We start from the raw sequence: 18,170 nt of genomic DNA on the forward strand, positions 1-18,170 counted from the left end.
TTTGTTTTTTTTTTTCTCTTAAACTTTAGCACCAGGATATCTTTCCATAATCATACCTACACCCTGTGATTAAGAATAAGATAAATTTATTTAATATAAATTTATCAATAAAATAAAATATATCATAAAGATATCAATAATATTTAATTATTTTTACAATTTTTTTTACCTGTCCTCCAGCTGCACAAGCTGCAATTAATCCAAATTGTTGATCTTCTTTAATAAGTCGATTAGCTGTATGACTAGCTAATCGAATTCCAGTTGCTGCAAATGGATGACCAATTGACAAAGATCCACCCCATGCATTCCACTTATTGAGATCTGGTATTCCTACTTTTAAAGATCTTCCTAAATACTTTTGTGCAAACAAATCAGAATCTAAAGCTTTCAAATTAGCTAAAATTTGTCCAGCAAAAGCTTCATGTATTTCCCACACTCCAATATCTTTAACATTTAATTTTGCTTTTTGTAATACCTAAAATTTATTTTAAAAATATTATGTATTAAAATTCTAACATGTAAAATAATAAAATATTACAACCTGTGGTATAGCATAAGATGGTCCCAAGAGTAATTGATCAATAGGATCTTGGGAAACATAAATAAAATTTCTTAAATATGCTTTTGGAGTAAGACCAAGTTGAAGAGCTTTTTCTTCTGTCATTATTAAAGCTGCTGATGCACCATCAGTTAAAAAAGAAGAATTAGCAGCAGTAACTGTTCCATATGGTTTAACAAATGCTGGTTTCAATTTTGCTAATTTTTCTTTTGTTGAAACTTGAATACCATTGTCTTTGTTTATTACCTCATTTACATTTGGAACTAGAAAAAATAATCAAATTAATTAATTTATTTCATTTACTCCATTTTATTTATTACTTTTATAGGGAACTATATCTGTCAGGTATCCTTGTTGTTGTGCTTTAGCAGCTAAAGTATGTGAACGTAAAGCATATTCATCTTGTTCTTTTCTTGATATTCCAAATGCAGCTGCTAATCTATCACTACTATGTCCCATTGTTTCATTACTAGAAAATTCTGCTACTGCAGGTAACTGTAATTATTTATATAAATAAATCAAATATAATATATAAATATTATAATATTCAGAATTAAAATATAATTTTATTCAATTTTAAAGATATAAGAAAAGAGAAATATACATCTGGTACAAAATGTGCTGCTCTGATACTAGTAAAAAGTGTTAGCTTTTCTCCAATTGTTTTTGCTTTATTAGCTTGTAACATCAATGTTCTCATATGTCTGCTATGTCTAATTGGTATATCTGATAAAAATTCCACTCCTCCTGCTATGATTACATCGTATACACCACATGCTATCAAACCCATACCAGTTGTAAGAGCTTGATTACTACTGATGCATGCCATAGTTACTGTATGTGCAGGAATACGATCACTATATCCTGCTGTTAAAGCTGCTTCTCTAGCAATATTTGAAGTTTTTACTTCTTGAATTACTGTACCATAAACAATATATTCAACAATTTCTTTAGGAAATTTAATTTTCTTTTGTAAAGCCCTGATAATAAAATATAAATATATTTAAATTATAAAATAAATTATTATAATATAATATTAATATATTATAATTATTATTAATTATTATAATAAATAAAATTATAATTGTAAATAATTATAGATAATAATAATAATAATAATTACTATAAAATATATTTAAAAAAAACTTATTCTAATTAAATATGATAATATGAAGTTTTAATTAAAAGTTTTAATTAAATAATATGATTAAATATATTTAAAAAATAAAAATTTACACTAATGAATGTCTGGCAAGGTCATATGCCATCAAGTTTTTGTAACTTGTTCCAGAATGTAAAAATGGTGTTCTTACACCATCAATAAATACAATATTTTTAGTAACATTACTTTTAGTTGCATATAATTTATTATTTGTTTTTAAATATTTTATTATAGAACCTAAAATAAATAATATATAGTATTATAATTTATATTTTTATAATTTTATAATTTTTATTATAATTTTTATTTTTATAATTTAAAAAAATATAATAAAAAAATATGATTATGATTATCATAATGATTATGTTATAATTATAAATAATTATTGATTATTTTATAATTATAAATAGTAATAATAATGATAATAATTAATAGAAGATAGTAATAATATGATATATATATATATATATATATATATATATATATATATATATATGAAACTAATATTTAATATTTCTGTTCTTTATTATGCTTTATAATTATATATATATATATATATATATATATATATATATATATATATATATATGATAATAAATATTAATTATAAAAAAAACATTAAAAATTTTAAATTAATTTTTTAATTATCAATAATAATTAACATTTAACTAACAATCAATATTTAATATTTATAAATAAAAAATTATGATATTAGCGACAATAAAAAATTATAAAATATTTTTACTTTAAAGATTTTGATTTTCTATTTTATCTAAAAAATTAAAAACGACTTATAGGAATTATTCTTAAATTTTTTTTATAATATTTATAATACAATATAATTCAACATACCATATTTAGGAAATCCTCCTTTCATTAAAAATTTATTTTTGACAAGAAAAAACATGTTTAAAATCAATTTAAATCTATCTATTTTTTAAAATCTTATTTATTTCTTTATATGTTATTATTTAATATATACCAACAAGTATCGAAGACTAAGTATATAAGTACTTTGATCTATGTTTAAGTCTTATTCTCAAAATATTTTTATACATAATTACTTATATTAACGTATAAAAATATTAACGTATAAAAATTAAATATTAAATAGATGAACAATAATAAATAACAAAATGGAAATATTTAAAAATATAGATTTTATTAATTATTTCTTTTTTCTATTATTCGTACAATTAAAAAATAGGATATAATAAAATTACAATTATAAAAATCAAAATTTCATATCTAAATAAAATTATATAATATTATAAATAGAAATAAGCAAATTTATATCTATGTCATCTCATTCATTATTTCCGATTTTATTTAGTATTTATATATTCTTTAAATAGAATTAAATATCGTTACATAGAAATTACATAGAAATCTTAATTTAGAAGTGCGGGAAACTGACATTTTCCCGCTTACAATCTCATGTACGAATGATTTGCTATGTAATAAATATTGATTTCATGTAGTTTCAGAATGAATTTAGTGCATTCTATTGTAGAACGCGAAAAAGGAGTTGGTAATGTGCTTTTTTATGATTGTATATAGTAAAAATTTTAAATATATTATAAATATAAAATAGGTTATATATGAAAATACCATTACGTTGAATATGATATTTGTATGTTTCATGTATAGTATTTATTTTTATAAATATATAAATGTAAATTTTGAAAAATTATAAAATTTTTTTCAGCTTCGATACGTGATTATGATATTGCTTTATATCGTTTAAAATGTTATGAACATGATGTATATCGAGGTATAACGCCAAGTACAAATGCACTCGATTTCAATCCTGAACCACCAGTTTTTGCATGTCGATTTTGTACCACAAAAGGATACGAACAAATAATTGCTTTAGCAAATGAAGATGGAAAGATTGCTTTACAAGATACAAATATTACAAATATTAAATCAAATCAACCATTGGAAGGAACACAGGTATATTGTTGATATATGTTAAATTATTAAAAATTAAAAATTGTAATGGAATAAAATATTAGATATAATTTATTTATAAAATCATAACTAATATAAAATATATTATTAAGAACATATAAAAAATAAATTTAATATTTTTTAGGCACATTGCAATGCAATATTTGATATAGCTTGGATGCCAGGAGAATTAAAATTAGTCACAGCATCTGGAGATCATACTGCTAGATTATGGGATATATCTGGTACTGATATTCGATTAATTAATCATTTTCATGCTCATACAAGAAGTGTTAAGACAGCAGTATTTCGTTTTCAGGATCAAGGTATTTTTAATATTCTATATATTTTTATTTTATTATTTTAAAAAATTAATCTAAGAGAATATATATTTTAGCTGTATTTGCAACTGGAGCTAGAGATGGTTCTATAATGATATGGGATATTCGAGCTAATCATTATGAACGTCCTAAGCCAGATAATTGTATTGCTAATGCACATAATGTTGGAACTTTAAGCAATGTACGACAACGTAGAGTAATTAGTCATGCATCTAGAGCACAAAGCATTACTGGTTTAGCATTTCAAGATGATTTTACTTTACTTTCGTGTGCTGCTGGAGATGGGTAAGTTTATTGATATATTATAAAATATATAAATATATATATATATAATATATAAATATATTATAAAGAAAGAAAATAATATTAATTTTAATTATAAATTTAATGTAGTTTAATAAAAGTTTGGGATTTGCGTAAAAATTATACTGTTCACAAAAAAGATCCCATAGCTAAACATACAATGAATTATACTGGACATAGTACAAGAAATGGATTTTCATCATTATTAATATGTCCAGCCAGAATTACACTATATGCTAGTTGTATGGATAATATTATATATGCCTATAACATATCATCTTATAATCCTAAACCAAGTAAGAATAATAAAAAAATATATTATTGATACTAAATATGAAATTTAAAAATAAAATTTCTCTTTGCATATTAGTTGCAGAATTTTATGGACATCAAAATCGTACATATTATGTTAAAACGTGTTTAAGTCCTGATGGACGTTATATTGCAAGTGGTTCCAGTGATGAACTTGCATATATTTGGCATACAAGCAAACCAGGAGCACCAGTTGTGCAACTTTCTGGACATACTGAAGAGGTTACTTGTATTGCTTGGTGTACTATTGGAGAAACAAAAGTATTAAAAATGTTATGCTTTTTTTCATTATATTTTTTTATATATAATATTAATGTTTTTAAAAATTATGTATGTATAGATAGTCACATGTTCTGATGATTCATGCCATCGAATTTGGAGAATTGGTTATGAACATAAATTAGATAATGAAGAAATATTAATACGTGGTAATGCAGAAGTTATTTCTAATAAGAATCCATTAGAAAATTTGAAACTTGAAACTACACCAACTGTTACGCGACATTGCATCATATCTGAAGAATATACTCCAGGATCTGATACTATATCTAGTATGTAATCATAATATAATAAAATTATAAAATTTTATTATTATTATAATTATATATTATTGTTAATTTTATTTAATTTATTATTATTATTTTATATATTTTATTATTTTTTTTTTCATCAGATATTACACCTGGACCGAGTTCATCAGATGTTTACAATCAAACAGAAGACAATCAAAATCTATTTAATATTACTGGTTCAATGAAAAGAAGTTATTTCCAAATGATCAATGGATCTTGGTCTGATGGAAAATTTAAGTCAATTTTATCTCCTATAGAAGAAAATCTCACATCCATTACAAAACGTATTCATTTAGAAAATCGTGGAGCACGAAGATTATTTAGTCCATATAATGATAATAATTCGTTATTAAACAGAGGTTATGAATCTGACGAACCAACTACAAGTTTATCAAATATAGAAAGTAGAAACAGCGAAATTAATTTTTCACCTACGCTGAATCTTCCGAATTTCGTTATTGATGGTACAGCACCACATTTACTTCAATTATCTCCAGAAAAATATAAAGAAAATGTTGATTGGTTAACAAGAATACGAAGAGAAAAATATGAACAAAAAATGAGGAAAACAATGTCAGAAAAATTGCCTAGTCCTGTTTCTTGTACAACGCTTACTAGGAGAAATACTAGATCACGATCAACAGAACCACAAAAAATATCTAAAATACCGAGAAGTCCAGCACTTTCTTTATTGAATTTTTTTAAAGTTACTGGTAAAGACTGTGAAACGAATATATTATGATGATGCTAATATAATACATTTTACAAAATTTTGGAGATTATCATGAATTCTTCTTATTAGATTATGTTTTATCTATGTTAAAATTCGTATAGAACTTTTATTAAAAATATTTGTTAGGAATATCTGTTTTATAAACAATACAAAATTATATCCAAAATATCAATTAATGAATGTGATATGAATTTCAGCGCGCTTTTTCATATTTATGATGTGGTACCTTATAAAATAAATAGGACTTACAATGATAAATATCATAATGTAAGATAAATATAACATAAAAGTATTACAAATATGTAAAAATAGTTTATATACTCAATGTCATGTTCAAATGATAGTATATCTTTTATATATGCAATGATAAATTATTTTTATAAAATATTGTATTAAAATAAAAAGTTTTGCTAATTTTTTTAATTAATATCTCTTTTCTAATTTTTATAAGAAAGAAAAATTCAAAACAAATAAGTAATTCTTAAATTTTATTTATCTTATATACATCTTATCAACTTTTGAATTGAGGACAAAATACTTTTACTGCCTGTGAAAACAATTTAATTTCAACTGCTTTTAGTTCGTATTCTTCATTGTCAATATATAACGTATAATGTTTATTAACCTGTAATGTATATCAAAAATGTTTACCAAAATTGAATTAACAATTTAAAATTAAAAGTAAATTGAAATTACAAAAATTCTATCTTTTTTTTTAAAGTAAAATATCTTAAATATTTATAAAGTATCTTACTGTTTGTGGAGTTAATTCAATTTTTTTTGCTTCTATCACTTGTTCACACAATGATTTATTATTTTGTTCTTTTTTCCAACCTTCAGATACAAAAGAAAAATAATCTATATCCTTTGGACCTATAATAAAAACAATTTTTCATGATCATATTAATTTTTTTTAAAAATAAAATATTTATTTAAATACCCATTTTCACTTTCAAAGATGATGGAGACTCATTTTGTGATTTGTCTATATTAGAAGTCTCTATATGTAATTCACAAGTTGATATAGGTAATTCATGGAGAATATCACATTTTTCATTTATTATCTTACTAAAATCAATACTATCTAAAAAATAATAATAATAATTTAATAACAGATTTTGAGATATTACTTATTTCGAATATATAAATAAAAATATACCTCTAATGATAGTATTCCTTGGTGCAAATACATGCCACCATCTTGTGTTTAGATTAGAAAATCCATTTGTTGAATTTTTTTGATTACAACGAGAACAACCTTCACAAGGAAGTGTATATTTCAATATTACATCACAATATTTATTTAAATTTTCTTTATAACCATTAAATATATAAGTTGCATATCTATATAATATTAGATAATGTATAAGTATAATGCAGATATAAATTTTAAAATATTAAAAACAGATATTTATACTTTTTTAAAGGTCCCCAATACCAATATTTTGTAGCTAAAGCATTTGCATCTTTCCATGCACCCCATTCTACTGCTCCCATAGCATAAATTGGCTTTACTGGTTCTTCAGGATTATCCTTTAATTTTAAAATCAAATTTAAATTTAATGACAAATTTAAAAATAAATTATGTTTATATAAAAGAAATATACTTCAATAGGTTTAATTTCAATCATATCCATCATTTTAGATTTTTCATTTATAATTGCCATTGTTGCCTCTATCATTTGCTTTATATCAGAAAGATCATCATATTTATGATACAAAGATTTTGCAATTTTGTTTGTTTGTCCCAATGGCAAAATACCAATAGGGCATTGTTTAACTGATTTAAGATTCAAATCATATTTCCTTACTAATCCAGTTAAAACATCAGATAATGTACCATCTCCTCCTGCAACTATGATAGCATCAGTAGGTGTATCTAAATTCATTATAATTTTTCGAGCATCATTTTGTGATTCTGTCTGTATGATAGTTACAGCAATTCCAGCTAAATGCAAAAGTGGTTCACAATAATTTTGAAATAATTTTTTAGCTTTCCTATAAATAATAATAATATTTAATATCAATTAATCAATAAACAGAATTTTATTTTATAATATTAATTTAATTTATATCAAACAATCAAACCCTTTTTTAGCAGCTGGATTTAAAATAATAGTTACATGGCGAGGTTTTATATTTGTTGGAAGTGGAAGATCACCATATTGTGAAATACTTTCACAATATTGTCTCATTAATTGATCAGTGCTAAAAATTATATTAATTTTAATATCAATTTATTAATAGTTAACTTATTATATCATAAAATTATCATAAAATTAATATATTAAGATAATATATTAATTATATATATAACAAATATTTTAATTAAAAATAATCCAATTTTTTAAAGTTATATCTTACTCATATATTTCTTTACTATATGAAATTCCATATGTTAAAGCTGCACCTCCTATAAGAGATTTTTTCCAGTTATTTCGTATAGTTCGGAAAAAATTTAATATTTTAGCCATTTTTTAATTTTCTAAACACAAGATTTTTAATAACATAACCTTTCTAAATCTTTAGCTGATATATTTTACATATTCATTTAATTATAAATTTTTTAAAAACATATATCTATTATAAGAAGTTAATGTAGATGAAATTTTTATTCTTTGCATTATGTTTTTATCTGAAAGGTAAATATTTATTTATTTAATAATTTCAATAAAAATTTATCAAAAAACTAATAAAAGTATTTTATATTATTCATATTTTAAGAAATTGTTAATTTTATGGAAATTTAATCTTTTTTTAATTATTTTTTGTTCAATTCCTCTTCTTTACCGAATAAATACGAAACAAATTGACTGAAGAATTATTTTCATACTCACATGTTTTAAATGTTTATAAGATTCCATTTAAATTACAATACATAAATATTAGAAAATATTTTTTGTTTAATTAGAATATTTAATTTTAAATAATAAATCCATTTGTGATATTGATAAATATTCTTTTATATAATAATTACATTTTATTTTTTATTATAAATATGAAAAAAAGATATAAAAAATGTTATGTAATAGTTGCTCCATCTAGATTCTTCAATATATAAATACGATTTTATTTCTAAATTTGTCAAATATTATCACATTAATCACTTTTTCATGATTAAAAACTAATTGTTTGTAAAACAGTTTTTTATGTGTATAATTATGTTTCTCTATGCATCATCATTATAAAACAAGAAGATTTCAAAAAAAGATCGATAAAACAATTATGAATTCTTTTTTTTTGTCAATTACTTCTTAAACAAAAGACAGTAGAAAAGAAGTTACGCCAATTGCGTATTTGTAGTATAACATAAATCAGAATAGTAAAAACTTTTAAACTTATTTTCTAGTTTCACTATATTGTCACCCATGCTACATACAGTCCTGAACAAAGTTCGATTTTCATTTGTCGTTTTACAAATGGGCAATAGTTTTCCAACAGCAGCCATTTTGTGTCTTAAGACATCATCCGAACTGAAAGTGTTAAGGTGGACAGCATTGCTGTGAGCTAACAATAAGACACTTTCATAAGTATCAGCCATTTTATCAGTTAATTTCATTTACACAGGAATTAACGGACAATAAATTTATGTAACACGTAAATGTGCGAATTTTTTATTCGTATATTTAAGTATACGTAAAAATAATATGTTTTTACGGATGACAGGTCAGTGTAATAATTATTTTGATTCTGTCACTTGTCGATGGTTATGTATAGTTACTGTATTTTGTAAAACGTATTAAATTCATAAGATTACATATTCATTATTTCATAAATGTTGCGTATTTTCTGTATTTTTAAATTGTATTAAAAAAATAATATTTTATAAAATTTATGTAATAATAAATAATTAATTAAGTATTTCAAAATGAAAATTACAGCAATTGAATTATATTTTTAGTTTTATATTTTCTAATTTTATGTTCATATTTTGTAACATTGCATTTATATATAATATTAAAAATTAATAGAATAATTTATAAAATATAGAATATATGTATATATTTAAATAATTTAATAATTTATTTATATTTAAATCATCGTTCTCTTCTTAATATCACTTTTTTTATTTAGAAATTGATTTTTTAAAAATTTAAGTGTCATATAGAATATAACTATATAATGCAAATAATTAAAAATATAGAATGAAGTTCTTCTATATTTATTGTAGATTTTTTTTAAATCAATATTAAAATAATCTCTAAGTATACATGCATTTTTTTCTTTCTTAAATATTTTTAACCTTAATTTTCAAAATGACAATGTATTTTGAAGATATTGAAAATCTTAATATAATAAAATTTATTAAATATTTTGAAAAGATAAAAAAATCATCAATAAATGTTAATAATCATTCAATAATTATAATTATATATTTAATAATTACATTTAATTTAATTAATTATATATATATAATTATATATATAATTTAATTAATAATTAATTTATATAATTTTGTTTAATTAACTTTATATTATATTAAGTAAGTATTTATAAATTTATTTTGTATATGTTATTGTTAAATATTTTGAAATTTTATAAAGATTATTGTCAATTTAGAAATAAAATAGTTTTTATATAAATATATATATATAATAATTTTTTAAAATCATATTATATATACAAAATACAGAATAACTTTATTTTAACTTATTTTTAATTTATTATATTTTTATATTTTTAATTATTTATTATATATATGACAGATTATAATCATTATATATATAATCATAATATTCATATAAATTTACATTACAGATAAAGTCAAATTGTAATATAAATATTGATAGATGAAAAGTACAAGTGAAATATTTATTATATAGAAAATTGTAGATTGATGATATTAAAAAATGGATTCTAAAAGTTATCATAAGGTGTATAAAGAAGTTGATGATATTGAATTGTCTACATCCAACAACAAAGCAGATGAATTAATACAAGAACTTGTTGAACCATTGATTGATAATGAATGTGATATTGTTAATAAAAAAAATATATTTGAAGAAAATGAGAATAAAAATTCTCAGTTAGATACATCATTTTCTATTTTTAATTCTACAATATCATCAGAGGCAACTACCTCTCAAGACAATATTCCAAGTTCATCAAATGATACTGAATCAAGTTCTCCATCTAATAATCAAAATAAGTGTAAAAGAAGTATTTCAAAAGGTAATTTAATAATATTTTAGTACTTAAATATTTTATTTATATGAATTTATTATATTTAATTTATAGCTCAAGTGAATGATGATAGTTTTAATGATAGTAATAGTTCTAATGAAGAATCAAGTAAACATCAAAAATTAAATGAAAATATGTGTAATAAATCAAAATTTGAAAATAAAAGTGTAGATAATGCACAATTAATAAGGGAATCTAAGGATAGTTGTAGTGAAAGAACTACTGAAGATGTTGAAATGAGACCAGGTAATTGGTAAAAAAGAGATATGTAAAATTTTTAAAAGATTTTCGTACTACATTGTATTTAAATGTAGAAACTGAGGCAACTGCAGTTCCTAGAGAAATAAAGAATGATGAAGAGGGGCTAGAAATTGATAGTGATGCTACACGTTCTGAAGAAGATGAAGGTTTGTATTGTTAAGTTTATTAATTTCATAGTTTGAAAAAGTATGTTATTTTTATTGCTGAATATTAATAGAAATAATAATAGAACAGAGATTGAGACAATTAGAGGAGTTTCTTTCATCAAATTATTCAAATTTTGGTATGGAACAAACATCTAGTGAAGAAGAATCAGATACTCCTGCTTGTTTGAAAAAGAAAAAGCCAAAACCAAATTGGTTTGTGGTGCCAGAACTCCTTCATCGTGAAATAGGCATCAATCCATCATTTCAACGTAGATATTATGGCTCCTTACATGTTGTAGAACATTTTGAACTTATGTATAAACTTAAAGAACATGAGGTATATATTTATATTTTAAATTTTATATTTAAAAGATTAAAAATTTTTATTATTATTAAAATATATAATTGTATCATTTTTATAGGGTTGTGTTAATTCTTTAAATTTTAATAAAAAAGGAAATTTATTGGCTAGTGGTTCTGATGATTTAGCTGTAGTTATATGGGACTGGGCAATAGGAAAAAAACATCATTCTTTTGCTAGTGGTCATAGGAGTAACATGTTTCAAGTATTTAATGTTTAAAATACATTAATATATTTTAAATAAATAAAATTTCTTTATTTTGCAATATTATAAATTTATATTATTATTAATTTTCAGACCAAATGGTTACCATTTGATGTAGAAAATTTAATGGCCACATGTGCTCGTGATGGACAAGTACGTTTATTAGATATTAGACGTGGTGTTTCACGAAAACTAGCTACGCACAACGCGCCAACTCATAAACTTGCACTTCATCCGGATACACCACATGTAATTGTGTCTGTTGGTGAAGATGCAAAAGTTCTATCCATAGATATTAGAGAAGAAAAACCAACGAAGTACGCCTTTCAAATAGTTTTCACGAAACATATTTTTTTATAATGTACAAAAATAATTTGATTGTATAGGTTGCTAGTGGTAAAAGATGGTTCCTCCCATGTACAATTATACAGTGTTCATTGTAATCCTCTTAAAAGCAACGAATTTTGTGTCGGTGGTCGTTCTCAATCGGTTAGAATATACGATAGACGAAATGTGTCTGCACCTGTACATGAATTATGTCCTGAACATTTGGTATGTTTTTTGAATTTTATAAAATGATGATTAATAGCAAAATTATATTCGTTTATAATTTACTTTTCATAAATTACAGCGTTCGAATAAATACGTACATGTAACTTGTGCTTTATATAATTATGATGGAACTGAAGTTCTTGCATCTTATAATGATGAAGATATATACTTATTTGATGCAATATTACCACAAACTGGAGATTTTGTTCATAAATATGAAGGTCATAGGAATAATGCTACTGGTATGTCTAATTGTATGGCTATTATTTTGTAGATAAAATTTAAATAAGAATTAAATAAAGATTAGCATTTAATATTATATTTATTTATATACCTTACAGTAAAGGGAGTTAATTTTTTTGGACCAAAGAGTGAATTCGTTATGTCTGGATCAGATTGTGGAAATATATTCATTTGGGAGAAGAATTCTGAAGCAATTGTAAATTGGATGCCTGGCGATGAGCAAGGAGTGGTATGTAATCTATTAAAAATATAACAATAAAATTTAATAACACTCTGTCGTATAGGTAAATTGTTTAGAACCTCATCCACATATTCCTATTATTGCCACAAGTGGACTTGATTGTGATGTAAAAATATGGGCTCCATCTTGCGAAAACCCACCTTCACTTTCAAGATTAGAAAGTGTATGTATAAACAAAATATATATAATTTATAAAATGTAAATTATTATAAATATGTAATATTATTTTATTTACGATTTTTTCTAGTGTGTCACAGCTAATGCAGTGAATAGAGCACAAGAAACTACTACTGAATCCGATGCATTTGATAGGCGAATGCTTTGGATGTTATTAAGACATATTCGTCATACAGAAAGAGTAAGAGTACGTATTTACAAATATAAGTTGAATAAGAATAAGAATATAATATAAAAATTTATTTAATTATTTTATATTGTGATGCAGAATTTAAACGCACGTCGAGGTTCTAGTGATCAAAATCAAGATGACGACGACGACGACGATGATGATATCCTTGAAGATTCTTCTGATCATAGTGATAGTCAATCAGAGGGAGATGAAATTATAAGATTGCAATGTCCTCCATCTTAGAGGTATTAAGACAGACTATTTTATGTTTTGTACATTAATTATACAATAATTTATACAATGTCCTTGAATGATGTTATTAAAAATGGATAATTATGATAAAGAAATGAATCTGTTTTTGTTCTACCAGTTTAATAGTTTGATAAGACAAATAATAATTTATTAAAATTAATTAATTTATTAAAAAAGTTATAGTTGAATATGTATAAAGATTAGCTAAAGATATGTAAAATATTAAAAAAAAAAAAAGAAATAATATGATCCTATTTTTAGCATTCAAAATTTATTCTTTGACAAAATTAAAAAATTGCTAAAAAAAAATTAAATATTTATTATCATATTTGAGAAATATTTACATTCTTGTTTTTATTATTTATAAGTTTAATAATGTTTTAAATTAATATTTTCATGATTTTTGAATAAATATAAACTGTGTTTTGAAAATTGTTGTTAAAAAATACAAAATTTAAATCTCAAGATGTGTAATATATTAGCAAATAAAGGATTGTTTCTATGCATATTATCATTAGTATAATTGAATTCCTTTGTTATAAAAATATGTAAAATAAAATAAATTTATATAAAATATAAAAAATTAAAAAGATAATAATATAATTTATTATTATTATAGAACAAGATTTATTTTAATTGTGTATAGTAAGAAATAAATATATATATGTAATTATAGTATGTAATATTAATATTTGAAAATACAATATTTTTCAAAAAATACCTATAGAATGAGCAAGACCTGCATACATGTATAATGTTGTAACACCCATGATAAATGTAGTTGTAGCTTTAACAATAAGGGTTGACCAAGGACCAGTTAAAAAAAATACTATAAGAAAATCTAAGATAAGTGGCCTATAAACTGTAAGTATAAGCATACCAACTACTATTGGAACAAAACTTCTTTTTAAATCATGTCTTGACCATAACCATACAAGTGTTGCTGTAGTTATATGTTGTACCTATATTAAAAGTTAAAAGTTTTTAATAAAATATTTTTGCAAAATATATAATAAATATTACTTACTAAATTAATATTAGATTCAAGACTTTTTTGAATATATTTCCAATCAAATTCTGCACCCCTTGCTCCAACCCATAACAAAAGAAACCTAGTGAGTAATACTTCAGCTCCAGCCCATCCAACTCCAGCAGTTAAAACTTTTGCATGTCCTTTACCAGGAATATTGTTCAAAACTAATAGTATTCCTACCAAATCAGCTAAATCTATTGAGGATTTTAAAAATTCCTATAAAATTTATTTTATGTCAATTCAAATATATCAAATACATTTATATTAATTAAAATTAAATTAAATTAAAATATATATATATATATATATTAAATTAAAAAATATATATATAAATACATACACCAATTAAATCAAAACCTTCACCTCCTACATTGTCTGCTGTAGGAAAAAATGTAGCAAGTGCAAGCATTTTTATTAATTGTGTAAATATATAAATGCCTCCAGCTTGAATACATTTCCAAAATGCACCATATTCTGATCTGAAAATTTTTAAATATATTATTTGTATTTAGATATATTAAAATTTAAGTTGCAATTAATTATGTTATTATTAGAATATATATACATTAATAGAATCATCGTAATAAAAATAAATTCGAAAATTATTATAATATTATTTTAATCTATTTATGTAATAATATTATTTTAGATATATTATTACATTCCAATAATATATAGATTAGGATTATAAATAGGTTAGGAATAGTTTCAATGTACTTACAAGCCTGAATATTTATAAGTAAGGTAATATGGAACATAAACTAAAGCTAAACAGTTTCCAAAATGATATAATGTCATTTTTAAAATAATATTATGTCAATTTAATTTAGATATTGTTCATCATTAAATATCAAACAATTTATACACAGAGAATGATAAACGAAAATACATATATGACTATTATAAATTTTGTCGATAAAGAAAACTTCTGTATTTTTTAATTTCATGAATAAAATGTCAATTTTTGTTATTTTATTAATAGTTTTTAATTCATTTTAAAATTGATTGTGATTATATATCTTTAGTCTTAAAAATTTATTATTATTAAATTAAAAAGAAAAGAAATTAAGAAAAGAAATAATTTTTTTCAGGTATACAAATTATATATATATATTTTTATTATTCATTATTACATATAGTATATTCATTATAATATTTATTCATAAAGAGATTATTTGATTCTGTTTATTTTTTCTATCAAATTTTTAATTTTAGGTTATGTTTTACTTTACCTTGGATTAAAATTATTGTTTTATATTTAGATTATTTATTTTATTATTTAGATTTTATTTTTAAGAAAGAAAGATTTAAAAAGATAACAATTTTTTATTCTGTTTGTTAATTAATTTTGAATTAAATTATAAATTAGTAATTTTATTTATTCTATAAGAAATATACAAAAATTACATTTGTATAATATAATTTAAAAATTTTGAAATATAATTTAGTTGATTATGTGTAAACATTTAATATGTCTAAAATTGTGTACTGTATTGTATAGTTTCCCTTAGCACAAACGTTTTTTCTGTAATGTTATATCATCCTTTGTATTTTAACCCCTTTGAAGGGGTTACTAAGGGACACCCCTTTCAATCTCAAAAAAGGGGTAACTGCTAAAAAAGGGTGTTTTAACTGGAAAGATATTGACTATAATGTTTTTAATGTTTTTGATTTCTTTTGATGTTTTTTTCTATAACTAATTTTATTTTATCATTATTTAGTAAATAAAAATATACAAAACTATTTTTATGAAGAAATTAGAAATTTTATAAAATCAAAAATAAAATTCAATTCAAAATATATTATAAATTGGACAATTTTTTTCCTTATATTATTAGAATTTAGAGGAAACACCCCTTTAGTTATTGGACTATTATAATCGAGCATGGTCTATCTTTTTAACATTTCAGTTTGCTTTTTAAAACGCATCTACCCTTTCTAGTGTTGTTGATGGTAGATATATCCCTTCCCTTCTTTCTGTTTGGAATCGGTAGGGCACACCCCTTTTAGTGAGGGATTTAGAATATTCCAATGGAGCATGCTCCGTCTGCTAGCCGTCACAGGCTATGTTGTAAAAGTTCTCCCTTTCTAACATTTGTGATGGAGATTCTACTTCGAGGGATTGGTTGGGAATATTCTATGATTGGTCAGAGATGTTCGGGGATATATTGAGGGTACCCTGGTATAGCTCTTCTCCGTAGCAAGTATAGAAGGAAAGATCAGTTCAGCTGAGACTACCGTTGAGTTTACTTCAGAACATGTGTTACTTAGTATAATACAAGTTAAAAAATTGTCTGTGGTTATATGATATATTTATAAATATAATAATAATATGTCAGTGTGTAAATATATTAAAAAATTAATATTTCAATTATGTTTTATTTTAATATTTATTCATATATAATCTTTTGATTATATAAAAGAAATAAATATTAAATGCAAATTTTTAATTATAAATTTTATTTCTTATATTTCTATTTTAATCCTTGTATAATATAATATTGTATTTTATCTCAATTTTCTATATTAATAGTGTAACATTATAACATGTCATAAGTGAAATTTATTTTTTTCATACAAATACATTTATTTGTATAAAAAAATAAAAGATTTTTTTTGTGATAATTATTTTCATTTATTTTTATTTATTTTATATATTTTTTTTTGGATAAAAATATTATTTTTAATATCAATATAAATATGTAATTATTTATATTCATGTAATAAATTTGTATATTTGTACGCTAATTAAACATATGATTTATTTAATCAAATATATTTAAAAATTCTTATAAATTTTTATGAATTGTCAGTTATAATGTGTCAGTGATGTGCAAAATTTTTAATATATACAACTAAAAATGGGTAAGTTCATATATCTGTAAATTAAAGGATATTCTTATATATGTAACTATTTTAGTTTTATTTTTGTTTCAATATTGTACATTGATAATTTTTACAATAATTGTATAACTTTTAATAATCATATATAATAATTGTTATAGATTACATTTTTATTATAATTCTTTAAGAATTCGTAAGAGAGCGCCACATTATAGATTTAAATTTTTTTTTAAAATAAAGCTATTTTTTTTATTTATTCAAATATTAATTTAAATGGTTCTAGATAATTGTATTTGAAATAAAAACTATTTTAACAATTTTTTATTACCAATCATTTTATTAAATATAAAAAATTATATACAGTCTTATATGTATTTTTTAATATATATTTCATAATTATTTATAACATAATATATAAAATTCAATAATAAATTGAAAAAAAGCAAATATTATAAAAAAATTATTAGAAATTCAATGAAAAAATGAAAAAAAGCAAAAATTATAAGGAAATTATTACAAAAATAACTTTTTCATTATAATTATGTTTAATAATGTTTATATTTT

The 18,170-nt window shown here is 22.0% G+C and overlaps 5 protein-coding genes across 7 annotated transcripts; 2 read left to right on the forward strand and 3 right to left on the reverse strand.

Moving 5' to 3' along the window:
- Window positions 1–4: 4 nt before the first annotated feature.
- On the reverse strand, window positions 5–2,744 carry LOC551775 (trifunctional enzyme subunit beta, mitochondrial). The gene is made up of 7 exons (XM_624161.5): window positions 2,574–2,744; window positions 1,796–1,958; window positions 1,164–1,539; window positions 880–1,054; window positions 542–822; window positions 170–475; window positions 5–63 (listed from the first exon to the last, which is right to left on the reverse strand). The coding sequence occupies exons 1-7, from the start codon at window positions 2,626–2,628 to the stop codon at window positions 19–21; spliced, it is 1,401 nt and encodes a 466-aa protein (XP_624164.1). The 5' UTR covers window positions 2,629–2,744; the 3' UTR covers window positions 5–18.
- Window positions 2,745–3,095: 351 nt separating this feature from the next.
- LOC412472 (protein lethal(2)denticleless) lies at window positions 3,096–6,334 on the forward strand. Of its 2 annotated transcripts, none has more exons than XM_395929.6 (8): window positions 3,096–3,252; window positions 3,430–3,677; window positions 3,820–4,000; window positions 4,072–4,300; window positions 4,409–4,614; window positions 4,689–4,891; window positions 4,971–5,181; window positions 5,304–6,334. In XM_395929.6, exons 1-8 carry the CDS (start codon window positions 3,210–3,212, stop codon window positions 5,942–5,944), a joined length of 1,962 nt encoding a protein of 653 aa, XP_395929.2. In that variant the 5' UTR covers window positions 3,096–3,209; the 3' UTR covers window positions 5,945–6,334. The 2 variants fall into 2 exon arrangements, with proteins under 2 accessions (XP_395929.2, XP_006558740.1); XM_006558677.3 differs by having other exon boundaries at window positions 3,217–3,354.
- Window positions 6,335–6,406: 72 nt separating this feature from the next.
- LOC727071 (acylglycerol kinase, mitochondrial) lies at window positions 6,407–9,338 on the reverse strand. Its single transcript, XM_003249332.3, has 9 exons — window positions 8,773–9,338; window positions 8,300–8,570; window positions 8,024–8,143; window positions 7,543–7,933; window positions 7,353–7,468; window positions 7,095–7,279; window positions 6,876–7,019; window positions 6,690–6,808; window positions 6,407–6,560 (listed from the first exon to the last, which is right to left on the reverse strand). Exons 2-9 carry the CDS (start codon window positions 8,407–8,409, stop codon window positions 6,447–6,449), a joined length of 1,299 nt encoding a protein of 432 aa, XP_003249380.1. The 5' UTR covers window positions 8,410–8,570; window positions 8,773–9,338; the 3' UTR covers window positions 6,407–6,446.
- Window positions 9,339–9,486: 148 nt separating this feature from the next.
- LOC408820 (DDB1- and CUL4-associated factor 8) lies at window positions 9,487–13,824 on the forward strand. Of its 2 annotated transcripts, none has more exons than XM_016911897.2 (13): window positions 9,487–9,601; window positions 10,694–11,107; window positions 11,174–11,365; window positions 11,434–11,526; window positions 11,598–11,863; window positions 11,949–12,092; window positions 12,186–12,409; window positions 12,479–12,644; window positions 12,724–12,886; window positions 12,986–13,116; window positions 13,172–13,291; window positions 13,376–13,492; window positions 13,574–13,824. In XM_016911897.2, the coding sequence occupies exons 2-13, from the start codon at window positions 10,786–10,788 to the stop codon at window positions 13,718–13,720; spliced, it is 2,085 nt and encodes a 694-aa protein (XP_016767386.1). In that variant the 5' UTR covers window positions 9,487–9,601; window positions 10,694–10,785; the 3' UTR covers window positions 13,721–13,824. The 2 variants fall into 2 exon arrangements, with proteins under 2 accessions (XP_016767386.1, XP_016767387.1); XM_016911898.2 differs by having other exon boundaries at window positions 11,610–11,863.
- Window positions 13,825–14,390: 566 nt separating this feature from the next.
- LOC408819 (transmembrane protein 147) lies at window positions 14,391–15,669 on the reverse strand. The gene is made up of 4 exons (XM_006558676.3): window positions 15,484–15,669; window positions 15,103–15,241; window positions 14,757–14,978; window positions 14,391–14,691 (listed from the first exon to the last, which is right to left on the reverse strand). Exons 1-4 carry the CDS (start codon window positions 15,558–15,560, stop codon window positions 14,440–14,442), a joined length of 690 nt encoding a protein of 229 aa, XP_006558739.1. The 5' UTR covers window positions 15,561–15,669; the 3' UTR covers window positions 14,391–14,439.
- Between the last annotated feature and the right edge of the window lie 2,501 nt (window positions 15,670–18,170).

This window comes from Apis mellifera, linkage group LG4, assembly GCF_003254395.2.
Source record: "Apis mellifera strain DH4 linkage group LG4, Amel_HAv3.1, whole genome shotgun sequence".
Lineage (NCBI taxonomy): Eukaryota > Metazoa > Arthropoda > Insecta > Hymenoptera > Apidae > Apis > Apis mellifera.